The sequence below is a fragment of the Capra hircus genome, chromosome 20 (genome assembly GCF_001704415.2).
Source record: "Capra hircus breed San Clemente chromosome 20, ASM170441v1, whole genome shotgun sequence".
Taxonomy (NCBI): domain Eukaryota; kingdom Metazoa; phylum Chordata; class Mammalia; order Artiodactyla; family Bovidae; genus Capra; species Capra hircus.
Genome location: NC_030827.1, coordinates 41,307,938 through 41,332,231, shown reverse-complemented (window position 1 = coordinate 41,332,231; position 24,294 = coordinate 41,307,938). Strand labels below are relative to the sequence as shown.

Below are 24,294 nucleotides of genomic sequence, written 5' to 3'. Positions count from 1 at the left end.
CTGCACCCTCCTCACCCCAATCTGCTGTTCTCCACTCTAGGTATAGTTTGGCTTGGGCTGTGTTCAGCTCCCCCTGCAGCAATGCATTCCAGGCCAAGGTCCTCAGGTCAGTCTGAGGGATGAAATGTCGCCCTTTCGCATTACTTCCCAGCCCAGGAATGGCACGCCCTATGCCCTTTCAGCGCTGGGAATCAGCAGTGCACTCGCCTGCCCCAGGCCTCTGATTATTTGAAAAATTCTCCATTCAAGACTAAAACAAACAAATGTCACATAGCTTTTCACAAAAGGAATATTCAAACCTAGTTTTTTGAAAAAAAAGTTAACAAAAACTGGACTGACCAGCAAAACTAGATTTTTTTAAAAAGCCACAGACTTCCCTGGCTGTCCACTGGTTAGGAATGTGTATATTTCCATATTACATACCTTCATATCCTTAAACTGCTAAGGGCAGATGGTGTCATGGGAGGATTAAAGAGAAAAGAATTTAAAAGAACCTGGGCCTGAACCACAAAATAGACCAAGTTGTCTGTTTTTAGAGATACAGAACCATCATTCTAACAAATAACTTTCCTGTTCAATATATAAATGACCCTTAACCAGTTATTTTGCCGGCCTGATTGTCAGTACATTCCCATATAAGCCCTTGCACAATACCTGGTTACACCGGAGCCCAAGGCACAAACAGGGCCTTCTCTTTCCCAGCCCCATTTAATATTTTTATGTTTGGGGATGGTTGCTAGAAGGGTCCACGTGGAAGGACCTGTCACTGAAGGCCCTGTCCCCTGGCCCTGCAGTGGTCCTGCCCAGGGGTGGGCTTCACAAATGCCCTAGGGCCCAGCAGGGCACAAGCACAGCTGAGGAGACTGTCCTGCTGTTAAGGAACAGTGAGCACAACCACGGGAGGGGCTCAGAAAACAAACGAGAGTCCAGGTTCCCTCTGCCCGTCCACTCACCTTCCAGGCCAGGAGGTGACACAGGAGGCAGGCAGTCTGTCCTCAGCAGGAGCCACCTCTCCCCGCTGTCCTGTTTCACACTGGATGGGAAATGAAATGCTCACTCTTCCCCGCCCTGCTTTCCCTCAGTCCCCCCATGGCCCTCACTTGGAAATCCAGGAACAAGCAAAACGTGGAGACAGGGAGTCCCCCCAAGACCAAGAGCCAGTTAGCAAATGTGGAAAACAGGACTGGAGTCGGCTAACCTCAGGGCTTCCCAGGTGGCGCTAGTGGTAAAGAACCTGCTGCCAATACAGGAGACATAAGAGACGTGGGTTGGATCCCTGGGTCGGGAAGATCCCCTGGACAAGGGAAGGGCCACCCACTCCAGTATTCTTGCCTGCAGAATCCCATGGACAGTGGAGCCTGCCAGGGTCACAGTCGGACACAACTGACGTGACTTAGCATGCATGCACTGCTAACTTGTAGAGGCCGGAACTTCTAACAGGAGTTTAATACAAATATCAAGTACCTGGCGCACGTGAGGGCAACGTGGCAGCAGGGGGAGCACACGGAGTTCCAGGGATGGCTCAGAACCGGCCCCGTGCCAGGCCTGGCCCAAGGCAACAGAGGGGTGAGCAGAGCCAGGGGAGAAGGCCGCGGGCAGGAGCGGGCAGAGAACAGAGCTTCTCAACCAACAGCGATAGGTCTCAATCTCGCAGACGAATGCTGAACAAATGAATGAGGAAAAAGTCCTCCTTGTACACACCATCCCGCCCAGGCCAGCCTGCTTACTCTCTGAGGCAGGAAATGAAGCCTCTTCTCTTTCATCAAACCCCTTCCATCGACAGTTATTCTCATTTTATATATCCCCACAAAAGCAAAGAGGCAGTGATATTTCAGGGATTAAAAAACTCTCTCCCTTTACTTACCCTATAGGCATGGATGCATGCCGTCACCTCAGTTGTGTCCAATTCTGTGTGACCCTATGGACCGTAGCCCACCAGGCTTCTCTGTCCATGGGGATTTTCCAGGCAAGAACACTGGAGTGGGTGGCCATGCCCTCCTCCAGGGGATGGATCTTCCAACCTGAGACTCTTGTCTCCTGCACTGGCTGGCAGATTCTTTACCACTAGCACCACCTCCTTACCCTATAGGGTCCTACCTTATTTTATTTTTGTCATAGAATTTTATCACCTCCTGAAATTTTAAATCTCTATTTGGTTATTGGTTTTCCATCCACCCACTAACCAATCAACCACCTCCCCCCGCGACACACACAATGACTAAGTGAAAATAATTATTCCATGTTATACCAACCACACCAAATACAGTATTGTAAATTGTGCTTTAATTTCTGCAATCAGATACGATGCAGTGAAATACAAGTATAAACTTTCATTGTACATCCAGAAAATAAAAAGAACATTTATACAGATTTAGCCCAACAGCTTATTCCCTTAAAAAAAAAAAAGTTTCTAATATAATTAAAGCTAATTTATCTTCAGTGTAAAAACTTGGAGGTATAAACAAACTCAAGATATTATATACAGGAAATTAATATACATTTCCAAACGTGCACAGTGCAGCATTTTAGACAAAGTAAATGATCCCATTTTAGCTTTTACTGTTAACCATAATCCATATCTCAATCTTGAATTAAAATGTCACAATATATAAATCCACTGAGAATTCTGTACACAAATACAAGTTTATAGAAATCTCATTTCAGATATAAATACATAAACTGTCATGACCTTACATGTTAAAACAGCTTATTTTTCTATTGTAATTTTATTTTTAAAAAAATCATAGAAAAATATTTCAATGCACATTCAACTGCTATGAGAGGGGCCATGACCTTGTGCCTTTGAACCACTTTATGGACTGTAAAGCATCACACCGGGCATTTTTGGAATGAAAATTACTAAAATCTTAAGACTGAAGAGGCTACTGTATAAATATTCCCATTATAATATGATCACAAAACCAGTTAACTTCATAGTGTATCTGGGAGGCAGTGGGCCAGAGAAAGGAGGTTAGTGCTAATTTAAGAAGGCCCACAGACCATAGCCAATGAATTAGGGTCATTTTAAAGTCCCCACTGCAAGCCTACACTGACCTTACTAGTGAGACTCTTAAGGCAACCAAGACTGGGCATGTGTTTGGCCCCAGATGCATAAACCCTGCCCTCCCCTCAATCTCCATCATCTTAACAGACCAACAAGGCTTGAGCATCAACTCAGCGTGGGGAGGACTGCAAAGCAATTTCTTGTGGTGTACAAAAGACGATTCAGTGCAAACCGAGAAATTCCTCTTTGTCAACAGTTTCAAATTTTCTTATTGCCCTTCAGCAACTGAAAGCTTTTCTAAATAGGTAATGTTCAAATTGGAATCCATACTGGAGAGCAAACAGATATAAAAGGCAAACTTCTGATAGGGAACATTCTGACGTGAGATCGATCATTTTTCCCACTTCCTTTTGTGGAACTGAAGGTTTCCACGGAGAATGAAAAAACGGGTCCTCACTAAATGTGCTTTTCTGGCACTTAAAAACTATAGATCATTTAAACAGCAGATCCAGGAAGGTTACCAGGCATAGTCAAGTTTCTTCTATGGCTTTTAAAATCGCTGAGGTACTATGTGGTCACCATCACTTCTGAGACTTATGCTTGACCACTTCCCTATGATAGCTGCGTTCGACAGTGATCTTCTTCACTGGTCTGTAAGGTAGCAAAACTGGGGAAAACGCCTGAGGATGGCGGCCACAGATGCTCTGAAGCCTCGGCATGCTGTTGGAAAAAGGCAAAGCAATCTCTTTCAAACACTGCATGCCTCTGGGACAACGGAGGCTCCTTTGGGCAAACCTAAGAGATTCCCCCAGTTTGACCCACAGGCTTAGCAGCAAGATCCCAGGACGAGGTACACCAAGGCGGGGATTGCGAAGGGACAGTGGAAAGCAGTGCACAGCCGGTGGCGGGGTGGGGACCTGGAGCTGTCGGCCGCGAGCCAGACCCTGCCCCCACATGAAGTGACACAGTCTGAGGATGGTCTGAAACATCAGGATGGTGACACGCATGGCAAGAGGACAGAGGAAAACTGCTACGGTTTGGAAATGAAGGCTGCACATCTTAACACCGCTATCTGAATCTGTTAATCCAACACACACACACACATACACACATCATATAAAGCTGAACACACACACACACACACGCACACATCATGTAAAGCTGAACTTCGGGATGGGCTAGAGAGACGCTACTCCTGACGACTGGATAAAGCACGTTGGCACAGGAAAGATGTGAGGACCGTACGGCATCCAAGCACAGCTTACCAAAGCCCTTTCTAAGTAGTAAAGTGGCTACCATGGGGTCTGAGTGATGCTAACACAGAGGACACTGGCCACAGCTGTATTACGGGTCACGTACTAACTCCTTTCAATAATACTCGAGATACGGGTTTCAACTGCATAGTCTTTCAGAACTGGGGGGCAGAAATGAGAACCAGCTCTTTTCCAGAAGACCCAGGCTTCCCCTGGCAGTCGGCTTTAGCGTGACACACCGACATGGAGAGCCGACGTGTCCAACCTCCTGTCCCAGCCTGCGAGGGTCCTCTCTCACCGCCATCGAGCAGGCCAGTCACACGTCCCCTAGGTCCACAAACTCATCTTCTCGCTTGGCCAAGTCGTCTTCATCTCCCAGGGCTTTCCACCCACTGGTGGGCAGGACAGGCTTAGAGGAATGGCGCTGCAGCAGCGCGAAAGGGAACAAGGAGGACAGGCGGCCCGAGGTCCTCGGTGGCGAGGCAGCCTCTGCCTGGAGGGCTTCCTGGCTGTGGTGTCTCGCCTCGACTTTCTCCTGTAGGCGCTGGACTTCCTCCATCATCTCCAAGAGTTTGCTCATGGTGGCCACTCCACCGCCACCCAGGATCTGGGCCTCCGGAATCCAGCGCAAGTAGCGCTGGGCCCAGACTTTGATTTCCGGGCCCTCGAGGCGAGGCAGCAGCAGCCCCTGGTAGCTGGGGGGCCTGCTGTGCCAGCCGTCATAGAACTCTCGGAAGCCGTCCTGCAGCTCCTCCGAGGAGTTGATCAGTTTGCTGATTCTCTTGCCCAGCAGGTTTTTAATTAAGTGATCCGTTTCTTCCCTGAAAAATCCTCTTTTGGGAGATGATTTCGATTGGGTGAGGGGCAGAGAAAGTTGTCTTTGATGCTTTGAGAGAGAACACAAATAAAAAAAGTCTCTGGTTAGCCCAAGAGCACAGTGACGGTTGTTTCCATCCAAAAAAAAACAAACAAAAAGCATAATCCTACTTTAAGAAGAGTCATGAGAACTGCCCTGTGAACGCAAATTCATTACAATGCCGTCACACACAGAGAGAAAGCGGCAGTGGGTGGGTGAGGGATACCTGTTTATTCCACGATGAGCATATCAGATGCACGCTGGGTTGCTAAACAAATGGGCGAGACCAGGCGCAGGGTATTAAGGACTCGTGAAGAACAAGCTTAAGTTAAGACAGGAGGATGAGGACCTCTCTGGTAGTGCAGGGGTTAGGAGCTCGCCTGCCAATGCAGGGGACATGGGTTCGATCCCTGGTCCAGAAGGATTCTACATGCCAAGAGGCAAGTAAGACTGTGCACCAGGCTCTACAGCGCCCAGGCTCTAGAGCTCTGCGACTGGAGAGGCCATCACAATAAGCCAGAGTGGAGCCACAAAGACCCAGCGCAGCCGGTAAATGAGTGAAGAAGAAGAGAGTCAGGGGAGTCTGGAGATGAGGCCTATTTATTTGTGAAGGGAGCAGAATGTTTCTTCTCTGAAAAACTTAGGGGGCTCGCTTCCACAATATTCTGAACACCTGTGAGGAAAGTGCAAATGCCCTAAAGAGCCTGTCGCTCCAACGAAATAACTTACAGGCTTAACTTGTGGGACGTCGGACACCCAGGGGGAGGTCAAGCCTAAGTCAGAAAGGTTCTTTTGGACAAGGAGACAGATGGGAGCAAAAGGAACTTGAGGACTGTCTAAATGGGCCGGGTGTTCTTGTCGACGAGCTGCACAGGGTGGAAGATGTTGAGAGCATCTATACGCTTGTCCTCCTCAGGAATTTGACCTGAAGCCAAAGCTAGGTGCTGTATTTTGGGATACACTGGGAGAGGGTTGTGAGGATGGTCAGACGGTTGCAACAGATCCTTGGTGCCTGAAGATAAAGGTAAAAATCTGCGGAGGAGCTGTTTCTCCCCATCTCTTTTACTCCTGAGGTGTCATGTGAAATAAGAGGAGGCAGAAGTTTTATTTTGGGGCTACGCTCCTAACTCTGTAACGTGTTCCTACTAGTGCTTCGTATTTATTATGGAGTGGAGAACAAACAATAAAAGTATACCATAGAAAGCAAAGCCACTCACAACACCCCGAGTCGGAGATGGCCAGGATTCCCGACTTTCCATCTGGGGGCAGGAGAGGAAAGCAAAGCCACTCACAACACCCCGAGTCAGAGACGGCCAGGATTCCTGACTTTCCATCTGGGGGCAGGAGAGGAAAGCAAAGCCACTCACAACACCCCGAGTCAGAGATGGCCAGGATTCCCAACTTTCCATCTGGGGGCAGGAGAGTTGGGGGCCAGCCTCTTCTGCCCAGTGACCCAGGTGAGTCAGGGATAAGGGAAGCAGGCAGGACCTTCACTGCCTGCCAGGCTCCACGCTCAGTGCTGAACATGCAACCACTCACCCGGTCCTCAGAGTCACCATTACTGCCCCCGTTACACATCAGAAAACTAAGGCACAGTGGTTAAGTCAACCGCAAAGGCCCCAGCTACCAAGTGCCAGGTGTGGTTTCACACAGACTGGCTCCGGAGGGAGCCTGAACTCTTAACAGAGCCCTCCCTGTCTTGGAAGCCCTTCTCTCAAGCCCAGAGTGAATGGAGCATTCTGGACAGGCCAGGTGGGGGCAGCACTGTGTCCCTGTAGCCTGGTCAAGGCCTGGGGCTGAGGCTGGGACCCCACACCTGAGCGGACCCCACAGTCTTGAGGGATAATTCCTGGGGCAGCCCACTGGGCATTCCCAGGGCAGCTGTGGTTGGCCATGGCTCTTTGGTTTCTACAGAACATCTCCAAGGCTGCCTGTCCCCCCAAAAAGAGGCCCCAGGCCTGACACCAGGACTCCTTACCCAACGGCCTCAAAGGTTCTTGTCGGCCCACCGCTGGCCCTGCATGAGCTAATACAACCTCAGATGCCCTGACCTGCGGCTCAAGCCTCTCCCACGGGCCAGCTCCTGCAACCTGGGCCCTTAGGTTCTCCACTCCCACCTATGAGAAGGGACCCTCAGAAAAACATGGCCTGGGCAGAGAAATGGACTTACAGGTAGAGCTTTCATTTCCTCCCTCAGACCTCTGAGTGCCCTCGCCAGACCTCTCTGTGCCCACCAGAGGGGGGGCAGCTGAGCCATCGAGACCCAGCGGCAGGTGTGTGTGCAGCCACCAGGGGGCACAGCACACTGACAAAACTGACCTCTGGCTTGGCTATGCCGGAGCACAGGGTGGTTCTGGCCCAGCAGACAGGACAGAGGTTGAACCAAGAGCACTAACACCCAGCCTGGGCCTGTGGACCCTTGAAGGGGTGAAGCGGCAGCCAGCAGAGGCATCTTCTGTGAGTGCTGGCGTTGACTCATGGGTCCCCAAGCCCCTTTAGAATGGAGAACTGGTCAGGCCCCCAGGAGCCCCGCAGGACTTCTGAACCAGAAAGATGGTGGTGGAGAAGGCAGTGACATGCTGACTTGCGAGTGACCACCACTGAGCACCCTGCTCTCCTGTTTGTGGGGGGCTCCCAAGTCAGGAGGCAGAACAAGAAATGCCATGTACATCATACATCATCTAGGGAATGTCGGAGTTTCAATAACTAGTAAAATCAGGAACAAATATCTAAAGGGAAACCCAAATAATTTGATGTTTGTCATTTAAGCCCAGGTCCGCAAATAACAGCCCACGGGCCCAATCTGGCCCGTGCCAGCCTTTGTAAATACTGGAACACAGCCAGGCCCGTCTGCTCACGTGGTGCCCATGGCTGTCTTCCAGCTCCAACAGAATGGAGCGGGGAGGTGGTTGTGCCAGAGCTCTGTGGGCCCTGAGAGAACATGTCAGTCACAAACACCATTTTTAGCATGAAGAGAGGCCTTGCTAGTGAATACCTAAACTGGTACAGATGACACAAAACCCATCCTGTGATCAGCGTTCCCTCTGCTCTGTCAATCACACTGGGGCAGGGCTGACACCTTCGATTCCCCGTGGCAACCCCAGTGACACTCAGGACAAACGTGCATCTGCCAAAGCAAGGATGCTCAGGGGCCCTGACAACCTGCCCATCACAGTCTCAACTCTGTGAGACTGTGCCCAGAATCCACAGATTAAACGTAATCCTTCCAGACAAGGAGATCTCTGCACAGACGAGGGGGTTAGATATGCACAAATCTTACTTTGAAATGCGTTCCTTTCCGCTGGACTTTCTCCAGTTTTGGCTTCTCCACGTAAAGAGGGTTTGTGAAAAACGTCTGGGCTTTGGGTTCAAACTGCACGGACCAATCCCACACGGTGAGAAGATTCAAAGGCTTGCTTTGTGAGTCCTGGCTCTCCCTGCCCTGCCAAAACAAGCATAGGTCACAGTGTTTCAGGGAGGGCTGAGCAAAGCAGACAGTGCGGAGAGACAGGCTCCAGGATGGTGCACCTGGCCTCTGTGGCGCCGCACGTGAAGGCTGTGGCCGTCGGTGGTCGCTCCCCGATGGCTTTCGGTTGGGAGGAGGCAGGACACGTTACTTCCAGCAGAACTTGTGCCAGCCACTGTACTGCACACGCTCACCACACCCCTCATGAGGTCGCTCCTATTTTTCCAATTTACCTTTGGGGAAATGGAGGCTGGGAAAATGAAGTAAACCACCTGAGGCCATGAGGCTGGTGAGCAGCAAGGCTGCGTGACTGGAGGCCCGGGCTCTGTTTCCCACTCCCTGTGGGATGTGGTCAGATCCACCGGGAGGGCAGCTCCAGCAAACTCCAGGCCCCCAGAGGGCTAGTCGGAGCCCTGATAGTGCCAAGTTGAAGCCCCGGGAGCAGGGCCTCAAGAGAGACTATAAAGATGTTTAAGGCAGAGAGCGAAAGCCAAGCTCCCCTCCTCCGCCTCTACTCTCTTCTGAGTCACTCCTGGCATCCGTCAAGTGGAAGAGAAGGCATCTGAGCTGTTCATAAAGACCACTTTTAACGTGCTCAATCCCCAGCTCTCACACTGGCTCCCAGCCCCGATATTTACCCTGTGACCCACGGTGACAGCCTCACTGTCTCAGTGACTCACTCTCAGAGATAATAATAATTTGGACTTGAGGATTACATATCAATACCCAGAGAGCACTCAGAACAGGGCCCTCTGTGTAATCACTGTTATAAAGAAAATATTATTTTCATCATCGCTCCTCTTACGTCTTACTTGTTAGACACGGCTTCTTCAATACACAGGTTCCTAAGAGCGACTCTTACCACGTTTGTATCTTTTTGATGAGGCGAATTGAAGAAGAAGGTGCTAAAAATAGGTATGTACAGGCTGTCAGACAAAACGGTCAGGTACGTCTCTGTGAACTCGAACGCTGGAGGATGCTGGTGCACCAGCTGCCACACGCAGTCCAAGAAGAGCAGGAACACGGGAGCCTACATGAAGACAAGACGCGTGTGATGGAGGGGTGCCAACGGTCTGAAGCCAGTGGTCCCGGGTACAGTGCAGCCACCTGGACAGCTGTGGAGTGGCCTCTCTGGGCACTGCATGCTCTGGGAAGCACATTCCAGGTGACTGCCATTCCCAACTGCGTCCCATCCCCAGAGACAAACATGCTTGACTGAAAAACCACACACCGGTGGATTAACCTCAGGACTCGGCAGTAGCTCCCTATGGGAAAGACATTCCCAAGATGGAGAATCTCCTTGCCCATTGATACTGGCAGAAGAGCAGTTGCAACTGAGCCTGAGGACAGGAAATGCTAACTCTGAACCTCAAGTGAAACACTATTCTGCACCAAAGAATGCCACTCTCCTCATTAGTAGCACTGTATTACCAAAAAGAAAAAAAAACAAACCACAAACTACTCAGTTTCTTCAAATTTTGTGATTACTCCCTCCTCCGCCCTGACAACAGGGCTTCCCTGTTGGCTCAGACGATAAAGAATCCACCTGCAACGTGGGAGACCTCGGTTTGATCTCTGGGTTGGGAAGATCTCCTGGAGAAGGGAAAGGCTACCCACTCGAGTATTCTGGCCTGGAGAATCCCCATGGACAGAGAGGAGCCTGGCGGACTACAGTCCATGGGGTCACAAAGACTGAGTGACCGCCCAGACAATGAGGGCCCAGGAGAGAAAGCGGATGGGAGAGAAAGCAGAAGCGGCAAAAATGAGTTTCTAACGTTTTTCACAAATGCATTTTTTTTTCATCGATGGCCTCTTTCATTAGCTTCGGAGGCAAGCTCTTTCTTAGTAGAGTTTCTGAGGGCACCCTGTCGTTCCCCAGTGCTCCTCCTCAGTCACCAGTGACCCCGTCAGGTGGACAGGCAGACTGCGTCACAGTCTCTCCATTTCTGAGCCAGGCTGAGGTCTCACACACAGCTCCTGAGAGGCAGGAGCTGGGAGTCCAGCTCTTGACTCAGTCCAGTCAATTGTGATGCGTCAATTACATCATAAACTGGACCACCCAGTTTTCTGTCAAAACTCCATGGTGTCGATGTTGAGATGTGAAGAAAGGTCTACGTGGCAACTTTATCTCACACCTCATTTTACATTCAGTGGCATTAAATAAGAGTCGAAAATATTTGAATCTCACAGCATAGTCAGGGAAATGGGCTCAGAAAGTACAGGTGATTCCTCCCAGCCCTGGGTGAGCGGGTGGATCTGCTCTGGGGCTTCTTCCCCTTTAGACATGGTGCCCGTCAGTCCCCCTGCTCTCAAGATACACAGACTACACAAGACGGGCAAAAATACCCTCTTCCCAACACAGTACCAACTCTGTTATTTGAGTGCCATCAACCTTTCGAATTAGTGTCTCAGGAAGGCAAGTCCCTTCTAAGATGAAAGATGGTGATGCATATTCATCATCAGCCTGACGGGACACGGATGAGTGCAGACCAGTCCTCAGAGAAATCTGCAGGCCCAGCAAGGGTGGCCTGGTCTCCCAGGACACACCAAGCCTTTATGGGCAGAAGCCTCAGCTCTGTTTCCAGAGCCGCTGTGTCAAGCTGCCCAGCACCGCAGACAGACATGCCTATTATCTGGGGGAAGAAAAACCACCAGCCGCCCTGCTAGCATCTGTTAGCTCTGCAGGTGATTTAATTACAGTTTACATGTTTTCATTTTTCCTTCCATAGTTGCTAATAATGCAGCCAACACAGCTGGCACAGCTGTAACCAACCCAAGTACATCCCAGTTTGGGGGTGAGGGGACACTCATTTTCACTAACTGAACTGTCTCGCTGTGTCTCCAGTGGTTGAATTCAGAAGCCCAGGCCTGCAGCTATCATGGCGAAGGCTGGGCTTTATTTTGAAAGGGTTCATTGCAAGGGAAATTTACTTTGTGTTATTATGTATTTTCTTATTATTATGTGTTATTACGTATTTTGTATGTATTATTATGTATTTTCTTGTTGTTATGCGTTATTATGTATATACAGGGAAACTTGTACCCTATTTACTTTTTGCAAAGACTAACTTACCAGAAATTGTGGGAGTCCCACTGAGTTCATTTTTATTTAAGTTTTACAAGTCAACATCACTTCCACCATGAACTATAATATACCCCTGGGACATACAATTTAGAAGAGAAGTTTCTGAACACACTTCTTAATAAATATCCCTTTTCCCTAGGAAGGGTTTCCAGTGTTTAAATCATTCACACTCACTGACCAGTAACCTGTCCTCGCCTTCCTGACAAGCTCCTAAGGTGTGCGCTGTGCAGGTTATTAAAGGAGAGATAGGGCTCTGTGTGCCCGAGGCTGCCCAGGTCTGTGCCGAGGACACTCACCTCCTCCTTGTCGCTCTGACGGAGGTGGTTGCAGCGGTCCAGGAAGCAATGGCCACCCATGATCCATTCCTTTTGGACAAGGCTCTGGAAACCGAAAATCGTTCGACAGTGGGGGTCCATCATCACTTGCACCAGAGAAGAAACGAGGCAGCAGAGGTCGGAGGCGTTGTCCTCTGTGGTGGTGGGGGTGGGCAGGGGTTGCCGGGCAACAGTGCAGAGAGGAAAGAGGGGACCAAGTGTTAAAAGAGCTGCGGAGGGCACAGGCAAAAGCAGGGCCCCCACACCAACGTCTACCCCAACAGTCAAGTTCTAATTCCCAAAAAGGCTGGGCCATTGGTGGCAAAAGGTAACATGTTCAGCTTGAGAGACAAACTTCTAGCCTGGCTGGCACCGGCTCCAAGGGACACTGGCACTAACGATGGACTCCTTACTGGTGAATAGACGCAACTCGGCAAACCCAGAGTCAGCATGGGGGCGTCAGATGCACCACACAATGAGGGCACAGTATGGCAGCTTGCTGGGCTCCACAGACCAAGTTTAAAACCCTTCCAGCTGGGGCATCAGGATTGCCATCCCTGAGCTCATTGTTTCACGGCTCAGCTGCTTCTCAGCCACCTTTCCTCCACTGCCTCTGCTTCGGAGAAAGGGTAACACTCTTGGACTGCACCAAACTGCTCTGATTGTCAGCTCCAGGGCTCTTGCCATTTCCGTCTGAGCACAGAGGGGCCTGCCTAGCCTAGAGGTGAAACTCTCCCTGGTAAGTATAAGCCACATGTCCACCCCTCGGGCGACGGTACAAAACTCACATGATGAAAACTCCGCTCACATCCTTGTTCACCATCCACCACTCATAGCAAATAACAACATATGTCTACATCTGGGCATCTGTCTTAAGAATTTCCCAGTCCTGAAAGTCAAGGTCTACATCCTCGTAGTTTCTACTTTACAAAAAGAAGTGCCACTCAAGTTGCTATTTTAAAACATCCATGAGGATGATGGTTCTGGTATTCACAGGGTTAGAGAAACTTCAGAATGAATCCTAAGCAGGGAGGTGTTTGCACTGTTAACCTCTCCTGTGACCGCGGGGCCAGGAAGCATTCCAGGGCCAGGCTTACTGTGCTCCTATATCTCCTCCAGGAAAAAGTCTAAACTATGGGAACACCAGGGTTCAGAAGAAACAGATTTTTATATTCATCTTTCTTTTGAAACAAGTTTTGGTTTTCAAGAGAATCTTCCTTCTTGTGTATGAAGTATGCTACCAGTACACCTACAAGCCCCAGGAAGAGTGGCTAGCGACTGAGATTTCAGAGAAGACACAGCTCCGCCGGCCGTTGGGGAGTGAGGCACAGCTCAGCCTCATCCGCTGACCATTCACACCTCACTTTGCGCACCTCTGGGGTTGGTGCAGTCTGGCCTGGGTACTTGTACTTCTCAGCACCCCCAGTCTTTATCTCTCCTTTTCACCAGTTACTCAGTACTCTGTTCGGCTGCTGTAAACCAGATCTTTTTCAATAACACTCTTATGCCAGCTCTCTCTCAAACTCAATAGGGTGTAAACTTTTAGAAGGCAGAAACACAGAGCTCTGTATGTGGGAGGTGCTCAGTCCACGTGTTCAAATTTAAGTCAGAGGATACAGAAGCCACAGGCTGACACATTTCCGGTCTGCTCACAGAAGCTAAGTCCCAGGAGTCAGACACTCTCCTAGAGAGTGTCAGAAAAATGATAAAAGCTTGAGGGTGTGGAAGCATGAGGCACTCTGCTTAAAGCATGGGGCCACAAGAAACTTCAAATATTCAATATGGCAGACAATATTTTAGCTCAGATCTAACCAATCCCAGCAACAATCTTTGTTGAACGAGGCTTATACACACTGGGCCCACATGTACAGCAACTTCAGTCCACTGCAGAAAAGGAAATCGTGGACCACACAGTTTCTGCAACAACTGCACAAAGTTGTCAGATACAAATGCAGAAATAACAATTAAACTATCCATGGGTGTCTTCATACAAAAAAGGTCATCCAAACTTTAACCGAGTTAGTATAAAACAAAACCCCAAAATATCACGAAATGTGAGCTTTGGTAAAGATACCAAACAATTCCTTCTTGGGCTGCGGATACGTCTGCCAAGTTCCAAGTGAAGGAATGTATTTTTAAACTGTAACAATGAAATCCAAGGCAAGGATTCCAAGGTCAGGGTAAAAAGTATGAGAAGGATTTCTACACTAGCTCACTCCTTTTATAAGACAATCTTCCCTGGTGGCTCAGATGGTAAAGGATCTGTCTGCAACATGGGAGACCCAGGTTCGATCCCTGGGTAGGGAAGATCCCCTGGAGAAGGAAATGGCAACCCACTCCAGTACTGTTGCCTGGAAAATTCCATGGATGGAGGAGCCCGGTAAGCTACTATCCATGGGGTTGCAAAGAGTTGGACATGATTGACCGACTTCACTTTATAAGACAATTCCACTTACATAAATCTCTATATACAGAAACAGAACCCCAAGAAAATGAAAAAGGAAACCACCCTTTGTGCTTTAAATGTATTACCTAAAAGAAGAACGTTCATGTTTTGGGCTTCTAGACATTCTATAATCTCTACTGCTTTTTTCAGGCAGCGCCTATAAGGAGAGAGACAAGTAAAACAGATAATAGATCTTGAGCTTGGTATTATGAACAATAAGAAATTTAGAGGCAATCTAACTTGATCTTCAGTTTTCCATTACACTTACTGTATCATACTAAAATTCTGCAGAAAAGAAACAAATTATTGTTTACACTATTCAGGTACTGCAAGACATTCATCTGCTTATAGTTTTTATATAGTTTTTATATAGTTATTATAGTTTTCAGAAGGGAATTCCAGAGTCGGACGTAAAAATGCTCTTAGACGATTCCTAAACTGGGAATTCTTACTGCAGATTTATACCTGAGTGTGGCAGTGAGTCCTAGTAAGACCCTAAAATGTCTATATCTGGAGGCTGTGCTACAGGCCCATTTTGTTTAATTCAGGATCATTGGCTAAATGTATCTGCCTGTCTGGAAAGGTCCATGTGTCCCGAAATCGCTTTGTCTCTCTAGACACACTATGCCCTTTGAAACTGTTGCCACCATCAGCAGCTCCATCTGCTGGACTGATAACCCTGCCACGGGGGTGCCTCCCACAGGCTCTTCACCTGGTTAGGGACGCACACCTTCTCTACAAGCCCCACAGAAAGAAAGGGCCTCTTATTTTATAACATCTATGATAATACTTGCAATTATATATTCAAATTATGGGACATGCAGCAGGCTCTTCAAAACCTATTTGCTAAGAAGGGTTTGGAGGCCTGCGGCTTCTCTGTACAAACCAGGCAGGTCTGAGGGAGAATGCAGAGCGAGGGGAGACGGGGGCCCACCCTTTCCTCAGAGGTGCCCTGGGGCTGGAGCCAATCTCTCACTGGCTCTCACCCAAGCGTCATATCTGTTCTGCGCCTCCCTCTGCCCTCGCCTCTGTTTAAGGGCAATGGAGAGAAGCTATTCAAAATAGGAAGTAGGACAGGGAAAAAAGTTTTGTTCTCTCAGAATCTCTACTTAATCCCCCAAATGAGAAAGACTAACTGGCACTCATTATAGTAAAAAACAATTTAATACGTAAGAGACATAAAAGATAGAGAATTCTTTTAAAAAGTATGCAATAAAAACTCAGCACCTGGGAATTCCCTGTCTGTCTAGTGGTTAGGACTCCACACTTACTGCAAGGATGCAGGTTCAATCCCTGATTGTCACCAAACCACCCCCTGCCCAAAATAAAAACAAAACCAGAAAACTCAGCATCCCCCCACCTTCCCAACCCTCTGCCTCCTCCCTGGAGGTGAGCAGAGCAGCTCAGTTAGAATGCTGGGGTCCCACACCCCCTTTTCTGCAGCCTTCCCATCCCTGGTCCATAGTCTCAGGAGCAGATCTGTGTGGGCAGGTAGCATATTCGTAAATTCTGATCAGACATGCACAGAAATAATAAATAACAAATGCAAAATCCAGCTGAGCCCTGAACAGAACATGTGACCTAACAGTATTTAACTGTGAAATAGAAAACAGTTAAATTATTTGTCAGTTTGCTTTACTACTTTGGTTTACAGAACTGTGAAATTTACAAGCAAAACAACACCCTGAAATACCTGATTATGTCCAGCCAGCTGCTACTTTCCAGCAGGGAAAACCATTTGATGTCTGTGTCCCAAAACTCAGTACTATTATCTGAAAAGAAAGGAAACAGAGTGAAGAAGTCGGGCACTGTTTGTGGACACGCCGCTGTGGAACCTCTGCTGCTCAGTGGCGTGGCCCTCCGCTAGGCTGAGAATCCAGCACCGGGCTCCAGTTAAGTAAAGCGCATTTCAAGCCTTCAGCTGAAGTGGTTTTTGAACTGTAAACCTCTGGAAGGGTGTGGTAGTCAAAAACAGACTTTTTTTTGCACAAGTAAAAAAGTGCCCTAAAATCTGTCCACCAAGTCACGGTCACCCCGTAACTTGACAAGGAGAAAAATATGCATTAGGCAGACACATCGACATTCAGCCCGCTGCTCTTAGAAGCGGAAGATGCAACAGACCGTGTCCTATGCCGTGGAAACTTCCACTGGAGTCTTAAACACATATTTATCCTGCACACTGGACACAACCTCCCAATCCAACTGGAGACAGAAGCATTGCATTTTACAGAAGTCTACTGCATGTGAAAGTTGCAAACTCAAATCAGTGAGAAGGCAGATACCCCTGCCAGTACTGGATGGTGACAAAAGAAGTGGGGAATCACAGTCCTGAATCAACCATGCAATTTCTTTTTTTTTTTTTAACCAGTGCAATTTCTTACTTCTCCACATGCCTGCATTTTGTCGGTGTGTTCCAGTTAGAGGTGTACACTGGTTTCCCTTGGTGTCACAGTCATCTTTGTCTCCAATGCCTGGCATAGCTGGTGTGTATAATGGAAATGCAATACACGTTGGCTGAATGACTAAGTAAATCCTAAGTCAGACCGCTAGGCTAAAAACGAAAAGCTGAGAAACTGGCAATAAGCATGACAAATATCAGAGGGGAAACACACATTCAAGAGTAAAGAGAGAGGGGGACATATGTGCGTCAGTGGCTGAATCATGTTGATGTACGGCAGAAACTAACACAACACTGTAAAGCAATTATCCTTCAACTAAAAATAAATACACTTGAAAAAAAGAGCAAAGGGAAGGGACTTCCCTGGTGGTCCAGTGGCTAAGACTAATCTTTCCCACTGAAGGGGGCCTGGGTTCGATCCCTAGTCAGGGAACTAGATCCCATATGTTGCAATTACAGAGTTTGCACACCTCAGTTAAGAGTTTGCATGCCACAACGAAAGATTTCACATGCTACAAAGAACAGCGGAGATCCTATGTGCTGCAACTGAGATCCAGTGCAGCTAGACACATAAATCAATGAATAAAATATCTTTTTTTAAAAAAAAAGAATGAAGAGAATAGGGAATTCCCTGGCAGTACAGTGGTTAGGATTCAGTGCTTTCACTGCTGAGGGCCTGGTTGGGGAACTAGATCCCACAAGCCACATGGTGCCACCAGAAAAAAGGAGTGAAAAGAATCAACAGGTGACCAACCTTGATTAAATCTGATCCAAGGTCTGAACCCTTCACACTGGGCAGCCTGGGCAGGGAAGGAGGAGTGGCAAGGATGGACATATTTAATTTTCTACTTTGTACATTTCTGATTAACTGGGATTTTTTACACTGGAGTTTTATATATATATATGCTCAATCAGAAAAATAAAATACTTCCACTCAGTGGAGGAGGAGTCCATTCAATAAGTGACTAAGAAAAACAAACAGATCATCGACCTTACAAAACAGCTGGGGAATACAGGTACTGCATAGTTTCACAGCTTCTAGAGGAAGAAGCCCAACGTTCACAGCTGGAGAAGGAAGAGAGGAGAAGGGTGGCTCTGTGTTTCTTGCTCTGAGAAGGGGCAATGGGACAAGAGCCCAGGGGAAAATGGTGGGAGGAAATGTGGCAAGGGCCACCAGCCCCATGGTAACCAGCCCCTCTGTTCTGTGACAGCCACCCCTATAGCCGTGTCCGACCACGAGGAACCCAGGGACAAGGCACCACCTTTTACCCGAGCCATGTAGCACGTCTTTTTCCAGGTAACAGCGAGTTTTGGCTCAGGGTTCTTCTCACCTATCAGAAACAGCTGTTTGAACTTAGAGTACGCCATCTGGATTTCCTGCAGGGACAGGAAGTTGCTTGAGAGGTCTTCAGTCTTAGCAGTTTCATAGGGGGGCCTGTGGACGGTCTTGTAAATCCTAGGTACCAGAAAGGAACGAGACATTAGAAGAACAGGCCTGAGTCAGAAACAGTTTTTCCTGAGCACTTCCGAGGTGCCAGGATCTGTGTGCAGAGCTCCCACCGACTCCTCCCCAGTGAGGTAACTGCTGCCCAGCAGCGGCCACTCCTGGTTAGCCGGGGCCAGGAACTCAGAGACAAGGAGCAGGACCACCAAGTCTATAAACTGAAAGAGCCAGGATATGAACCAGAGCAATTTAACTCCTAAGTCCACTCCTTTTCTTGTTTTTAAATTCATCCAGTTTAGGGGTGAATAAAAACGTTTAACTTTTTTATTTTGAAATTTTCAAACATGCCAGAACAGAATAGCACAGTGACATCCATACTTTGACCCAAATTTGACAACTGTCAATATTAAAGCCATTAGACTGCTGTTGCTGCTGCTGCTGCTGCTGCTGCTGCTGCTGCTAAGTCACTTCAGTCATGTCCGACTCTGTGCGACCCCATAGACAGCAGCCCACCAGGCTTCCCCATCCCTGGGATTCTCCAGGCAAAAACACTGGAGTGGGTTGCCATTTCCTTCTCCAATGCATGAAAGTGAAAAGTGAAAGTGAAGTCGCTCAGTTGTGTCTGACTCTAAGCGACCCCGTGGACAGCAGCCTAGCAGGCTCCTCCATCCATGGGATTTTCCAGGCAAGAGTACTGGGGTGCCACTGCCTTCTCCGAGCCATCAGACTACTTTCCCCTAAATGCTTCAGCCGTGTGTCTCTCAATACAATGCAGTTGATGCACTTCAGGACCATGTCATCCCGACTCTGTTCAAATTAAAAATGACCTCGCTGAGCTGTATTCCCGGCACTCGAGGGCTTTATCAGTAAGTAAACTGAAATGGACTTACTCCCGAGAACTGTTCCCAGCTTCCTGGAAAAGAACCAAGCCAACTAAACAATACCAAGATGCGCGACAGTGCTGACCTATCCGAGAAGTTCTTCTGGATCTGCAATACGCCATCATCCTGTTCTTTGGGCAGGGCCGACATTTTCAAGAGGGCACATCCGTTGTGGCACGACCAACACCATATCTGCAGAAGAGAAGGAAGGTTTTCCAGACATGATGTAAACCACCTTACAGAGGACAGGTAAGCTTAGCCATGAAATTCATACAGGGAAATTATACCTTCAATACAAAAGACCTGAATATAGTCAACTCTGTTATGCCAAGGAATTAATGTGTTACACTTACAACAAAAAGGACTGATCTAGTCTTAACACCACCACCACCACCTCAGGTCTAAGTAGTCACATTCAGACTCACTGATGGCCTAACATACACCTTATAACTTGGCTTTAGTGCTGGGAACCTGGAGGATAATAAAATCATCATCATCATTACTGTTACTATTATTATTATTATAATAGAGACTATTATTACTATAATCATAGAGGTTATCACTGGGGTAAAGCTATTTCAGGATTTTACATGAATTAAGTCATTTGATTCTCACAACCACACTCAGACAAGTTATGAGTACTAGCCCCAATAACAATAAGAAATAGGGCTGGAGAGACTGAGAAACTTCCCCAGGTTGCACACAGTAGAGCAATGACTCTGAAGGCCCTACTCTACCGGGATGGTCAAACGCGGGCAGCTCCCGTCATTACAGAAACTTCAAACTAGAAAACACGGACAGCTGGTTATTCAACATAACACTGCTAAGAGACTTGCACACGCAAGACACTGAATTTGGTTGTGAGAGGCTGGAAAGAAGGCTATGATGCTTCGTCTACTTCAAAGAGCTTTATACTCCAAAAAGAGAAATAAATTTGCAAATCTAATAGGAAGCAGAATGTGGTAAACCACAGGAGAAGGGAATTTCAATGAACAACAAAGGGTGGCAACAGAGAAAGAAATCAAGTGACTGCGCGTAAGTGACAGTCGACCGTTTTCAGCATTTTGCTAGAGACAGGGCGAGTTTCATTTGTTTGTTCTGTTGTACAGGCCCAGAAGGAGATGAGACGTGATTTGGGGGCAAAGTAATGTAATCTGCCAGTAGAACCTGAAATGGAGAAGGAAGGCTGATTGGAGCAGCCTGTGTAAAGGTCTGGTTAAGGGTTTGACAGTGGCTAAAGCCCAGCCCTGCTCTGCTGACCAAGCTTTTGGGCCCGAGGTCAAAGGTCAACCAAGAGGATTTCAGCTGTCTAGAGAGGGCATCCTCTTGTGAGTCACCTGCAATGTAAGTATCAACCATACACGGGAATACCAGCGGCAGCCTGGGCTGGAGATGAGCACGCAATCCAGCCGATACTCCGCACTACCCTCAGAAAGGGGAACTGGTTTGGGGTTTCAGAGGAAGATGGTAAATTAGTACTGGGTGTGTTGGGTGTCTAGTGCCCACAGGACATCTGTGTGGAGAGACCGAGGGGGCGCCAAGGTGAGAGAAAGGCCGGGCTGCCACTGTAGACACGGGAGCCGACTGCCGGCTATGGAGGGATAGCTGTTGAGGGACACAGAAGTGCCTCATGAGCTGCCAAAGCGAGCACAGACCCTGTAAGACTCCTGGCGAGGCGGAAGTACTCCAACACAGACAAAGCAGAGGCCCCTCGCTGCCCTCTTACTCCCCTCTCCAGGTCACATTCCGCCCTAGCCCAGGCACTCCTGCCCACTGTGGGGAGCGGCTCACTCTGAGAAAGGGGACCCTCTCAAGCCATGACTGGTGACAGGTTCTAGGAAGTCAGGTGTTCTCATCCTCTTTATCTCCTCTCCCGGGGCAGAAAGAACATGCTCTTGGTGATAGCCAACCATAGCTCATTTCCCCACTGGGGCTCAACTGTAACCATCTCCTCTCAGCTCAGGCACGGAGGGGCCTTACATTCTCTATTTGAATCAGTAAATAGAAAGCAAGCAACATTCCTGGTCAGAGAGAAGACTTCTCACAGGAATTCAGCAGAAGACACATGAGTTCCCCTATTATTATCTGTACAATTTCTGTCTGGGAAAGGGCCACAGGTTCCTCGTATGAAGGACTTGACAACAGACAAGAATTAGTTGGATGATCCTGTTTATCTTAAAAAGTGGATAAATCCCTCCATTATTTGCTAAGTCTCCTTTGGTTTTGGTCTTTTTAACTGAAGTACAGCTGATGTACCATATTAAGTTACAGATGCACAATAGAGAGAGACAATTTTTAAAGGTTATACTCCATTTAAGGTTACTATAAAATTTTGGCTATATTCCCCATGGTGTACAATATATTTAATACTAATATCTTTTATGCTCTGTGTGATGGAGTACAAACCAAGCATGAAAGTGTCTGTCAAAGGGAAAAGCACCCATGAGACTGACTGGAGAGCTGAGGCAGGTGCCGTCTTCACGGAACTGAAAGAGTGGACGACAGACAAACCAGGGGCGTTCTGACTTTGGTATCTGGCAGACATGCATTTTTAGAAAAAAAGAAGAAAGCCCAACAACTTTAAGGAAAACATCTGCTCCACGTTCCTTGGGAGAAAAGCTAAGACAAACCTAGACAGCGTATTAAAAAGCAGAGCCATCACTGCCGACAAAGGTCTGGATAGTCAAAGCCATGGTTTTTCCAGTAGTCATGCATGGACGTGAGAGTGGGACCACAAAGAAGGTTGAGCACCGAAGAACTGATGCTTTCGAACTGTGTGCTGGAGAAGGCTTTTGAGAGTCATTTGGACAGCAAGGAGATCAAACCAGTCAATCTTAAAGGAAGCCAACCCTGAATATTTATTGGAAGTACTGATGCTGAAGCTATAATACTCTGGCCACCTGATGTGAGGAGTTGGCTCAATGGAAAAGACCCTGATGCTGGGAAAGATTGAGGGCAGCAGGAGAAGAGAGCGACAGAGGATGAGCTGGTTGGATGGCATCACTGACTCAAAGGACTTGAGTGTGAGCAAGCTCTGAGAGACGGTGAAGGACAGGGAAGCCTGGTGTGCTGCAGTCCATGGGATCACAGAGTCAGACACGACTGAGTGACTGAACAACAACAAGGAGAATAACTGACAATTTGTTGCCAATGATAAAAGCTGAACTTTCAAGCAAAAATTAGAATTTTGGAAGACTAGTCTCTGCCTTTTTAGCTGAACAAATTCCCAATATTCAAAGACTTTTCTAATGAGACAGGGATGAAATTAACAAATGTGATTTGTATCTAAGAAAGCATGTCAATATTTGAACATAACCTAGTGAGTTAACATTTTATAAATGACCAATGTATTATGCTTTTAAAATCATGCATGGTTTAAGATCCATTCAGAGTACAAGACAGACCAATGGATTTAATGCAGTGAATGAAAAGTTCATTGATTATGTTTTCAGATTCTTTACTGCAATTAACCTTTACAAAACCACCATTTATCAATTTTTTGTGTACCATCATATTATCTGACAAGGCTATTAAATACACCTTCCTTTCCTAAATACACATCTATGTGAGGCTGGATTGTCTTCATACACTTCAACCACACCCAACACAGCACAACAGACTGAATGAAGGAAAGGGGATTAAAGAAAGCAGTTGTCTGTTCTCAAAAACGTACAACAGTACTATCCTACTGTTTTGTTTTGGACGATACAGTTATTTATTATAGAAATACTTATGTTAACACCTAATGAGTTTACTACTAAAATAAACATTAAACAATTTTCCAATTTTAGTTTCTAATATGGCAAATATCAACAGATAACAACCACATAAACAAAAACTCTTCGAGATCCTCAATGATTTTTCAAGAGTGTAAAGAGTCCTGAAACCAGAGAGTTTGAAAACAGCTGCATACATTTAGAAACAGGGAAAACTCACATAAAAACCCACATCTCTGATTTCTCCTGAGAAGTCCGAGCAACTGGCAAGATCAGGCCCATGCTCTGACATGGCACAAACAGGCTGGCACAGAAGAGCAGGCAGCCCTTCAGGCAGGCAGAGGGTCTCCTTGCCTGCCCAGCCTGCACGCACTGCTGGGGCTGGGGCCGCTGCTGAGACACCTCACCTCCCATTACAAGAGTGACCTCTGAGGGGCACCAGCCATGTGCATGGCCCAGCATTTATCTGTGATTCTCATTCTGCACTCAATTCCCTGCAGGCTTGGCAACTCCCAACCACCAATTAGAAACTGAAATAACTGCCAGAGTCTTGCTTTCTTTGATCAGCGACACGTGAAATATGGCTCCCATCCCAGTCTGTTCTGTGAAAACTAAGGAAGTCTCCACGCTGTCTCTGGGCGGGAACTCAGCCATGCCCATTCAGGATTAACGGAGAGGCCGAAAAGGATTTGAAACCCTACAACCCTTGGAGGGGACGGTTCAGCCTCGAAACAATTTAGGTGTTAAATTAGGCTGGCTTTCAACACCAGCTGGGCCTGGAATCCTCCTAAAGCTCTTTAAAGATGTCTCTGCTAAGAGCCCCAGGGCCTCGGAAAAACTTCAGAACTCTGTTCCCCGGGAGCCTCCTGTCGAAGGGGCTCCTCTGGGGAGTCCCGAAGGTATTTTTAGATTGCTCTCGGGCTGAGGACAAACTGTTTAATACCAAAGCCAAGGGCTTTAAGTAGGATAATCTGCCAGAATGGACCAATGAGTAACCCGTGCTTTCAGGGTTTCCAGGTGCACTTACTGGTATGCCACGACCCTGGAAGAACACGATGTCCTCTTCGAGAAGAGCAGCGGGGACGACAAAGTATGCTGGCAACCTAGAGGAAAGAGATGTCATTGGTTTTCGTACCCAAGTTAATTCATTAAATATGAACGCTTGCCGTCGATGAACACAGGAAGTTGAGCAGACTGTCTTGACATGGACTGTATCTCCCTGTTAAGAACTAGAGCAGATAAACTGTCTCTGTCCAAATCAGTCAGGAATCTGAGTTCAAATCCCAGCTCTGCCTCTGATTCTGTGTAACCCTAGGTAAGTTACCCCACCTCTCTGGGTCTGTTTCCTCATGTATAAAATGAAGGGAATTGGACATCTGATATCTAACAGTATATGAATTCTTAAAAAAACATTTTTTTTTAACTGGAGGA

The 24,294-nt window shown here is 47.5% G+C and overlaps 1 protein-coding gene across 1 annotated transcript in view; it reads right to left on the bottom strand.

Moving 5' to 3' along the window:
• MTMR12 (myotubularin related protein 12) overlaps positions 2,266-24,294 on the bottom strand; it is a 66,518-nt gene continuing 44,489 nt past the window's right edge. Inside the window, exons 8-16 of the mRNA XM_018065668.1 lie at positions 23,891-23,966; positions 19,233-19,339; positions 18,154-18,278; positions 16,118-16,196; positions 14,511-14,581; positions 11,961-12,133; positions 9,442-9,609; positions 8,394-8,555; positions 2,266-5,143 (exon numbers count right to left, since the gene is read on the bottom strand). Of these exons, the coding sequence (XP_017921157.1) occupies positions 4,574-5,143; positions 8,394-8,555; positions 9,442-9,609; positions 11,961-12,133; positions 14,511-14,581; positions 16,118-16,196; positions 18,154-18,278; positions 19,233-19,339; positions 23,891-23,966 (1,531 nt within the window). The 3' untranslated portion in view covers positions 2,266-4,573. The remainder of the gene's footprint in view (positions 5,144-8,393; positions 8,556-9,441; positions 9,610-11,960; positions 12,134-14,510; positions 14,582-16,117; positions 16,197-18,153; positions 18,279-19,232; positions 19,340-23,890; positions 23,967-24,294) is intronic.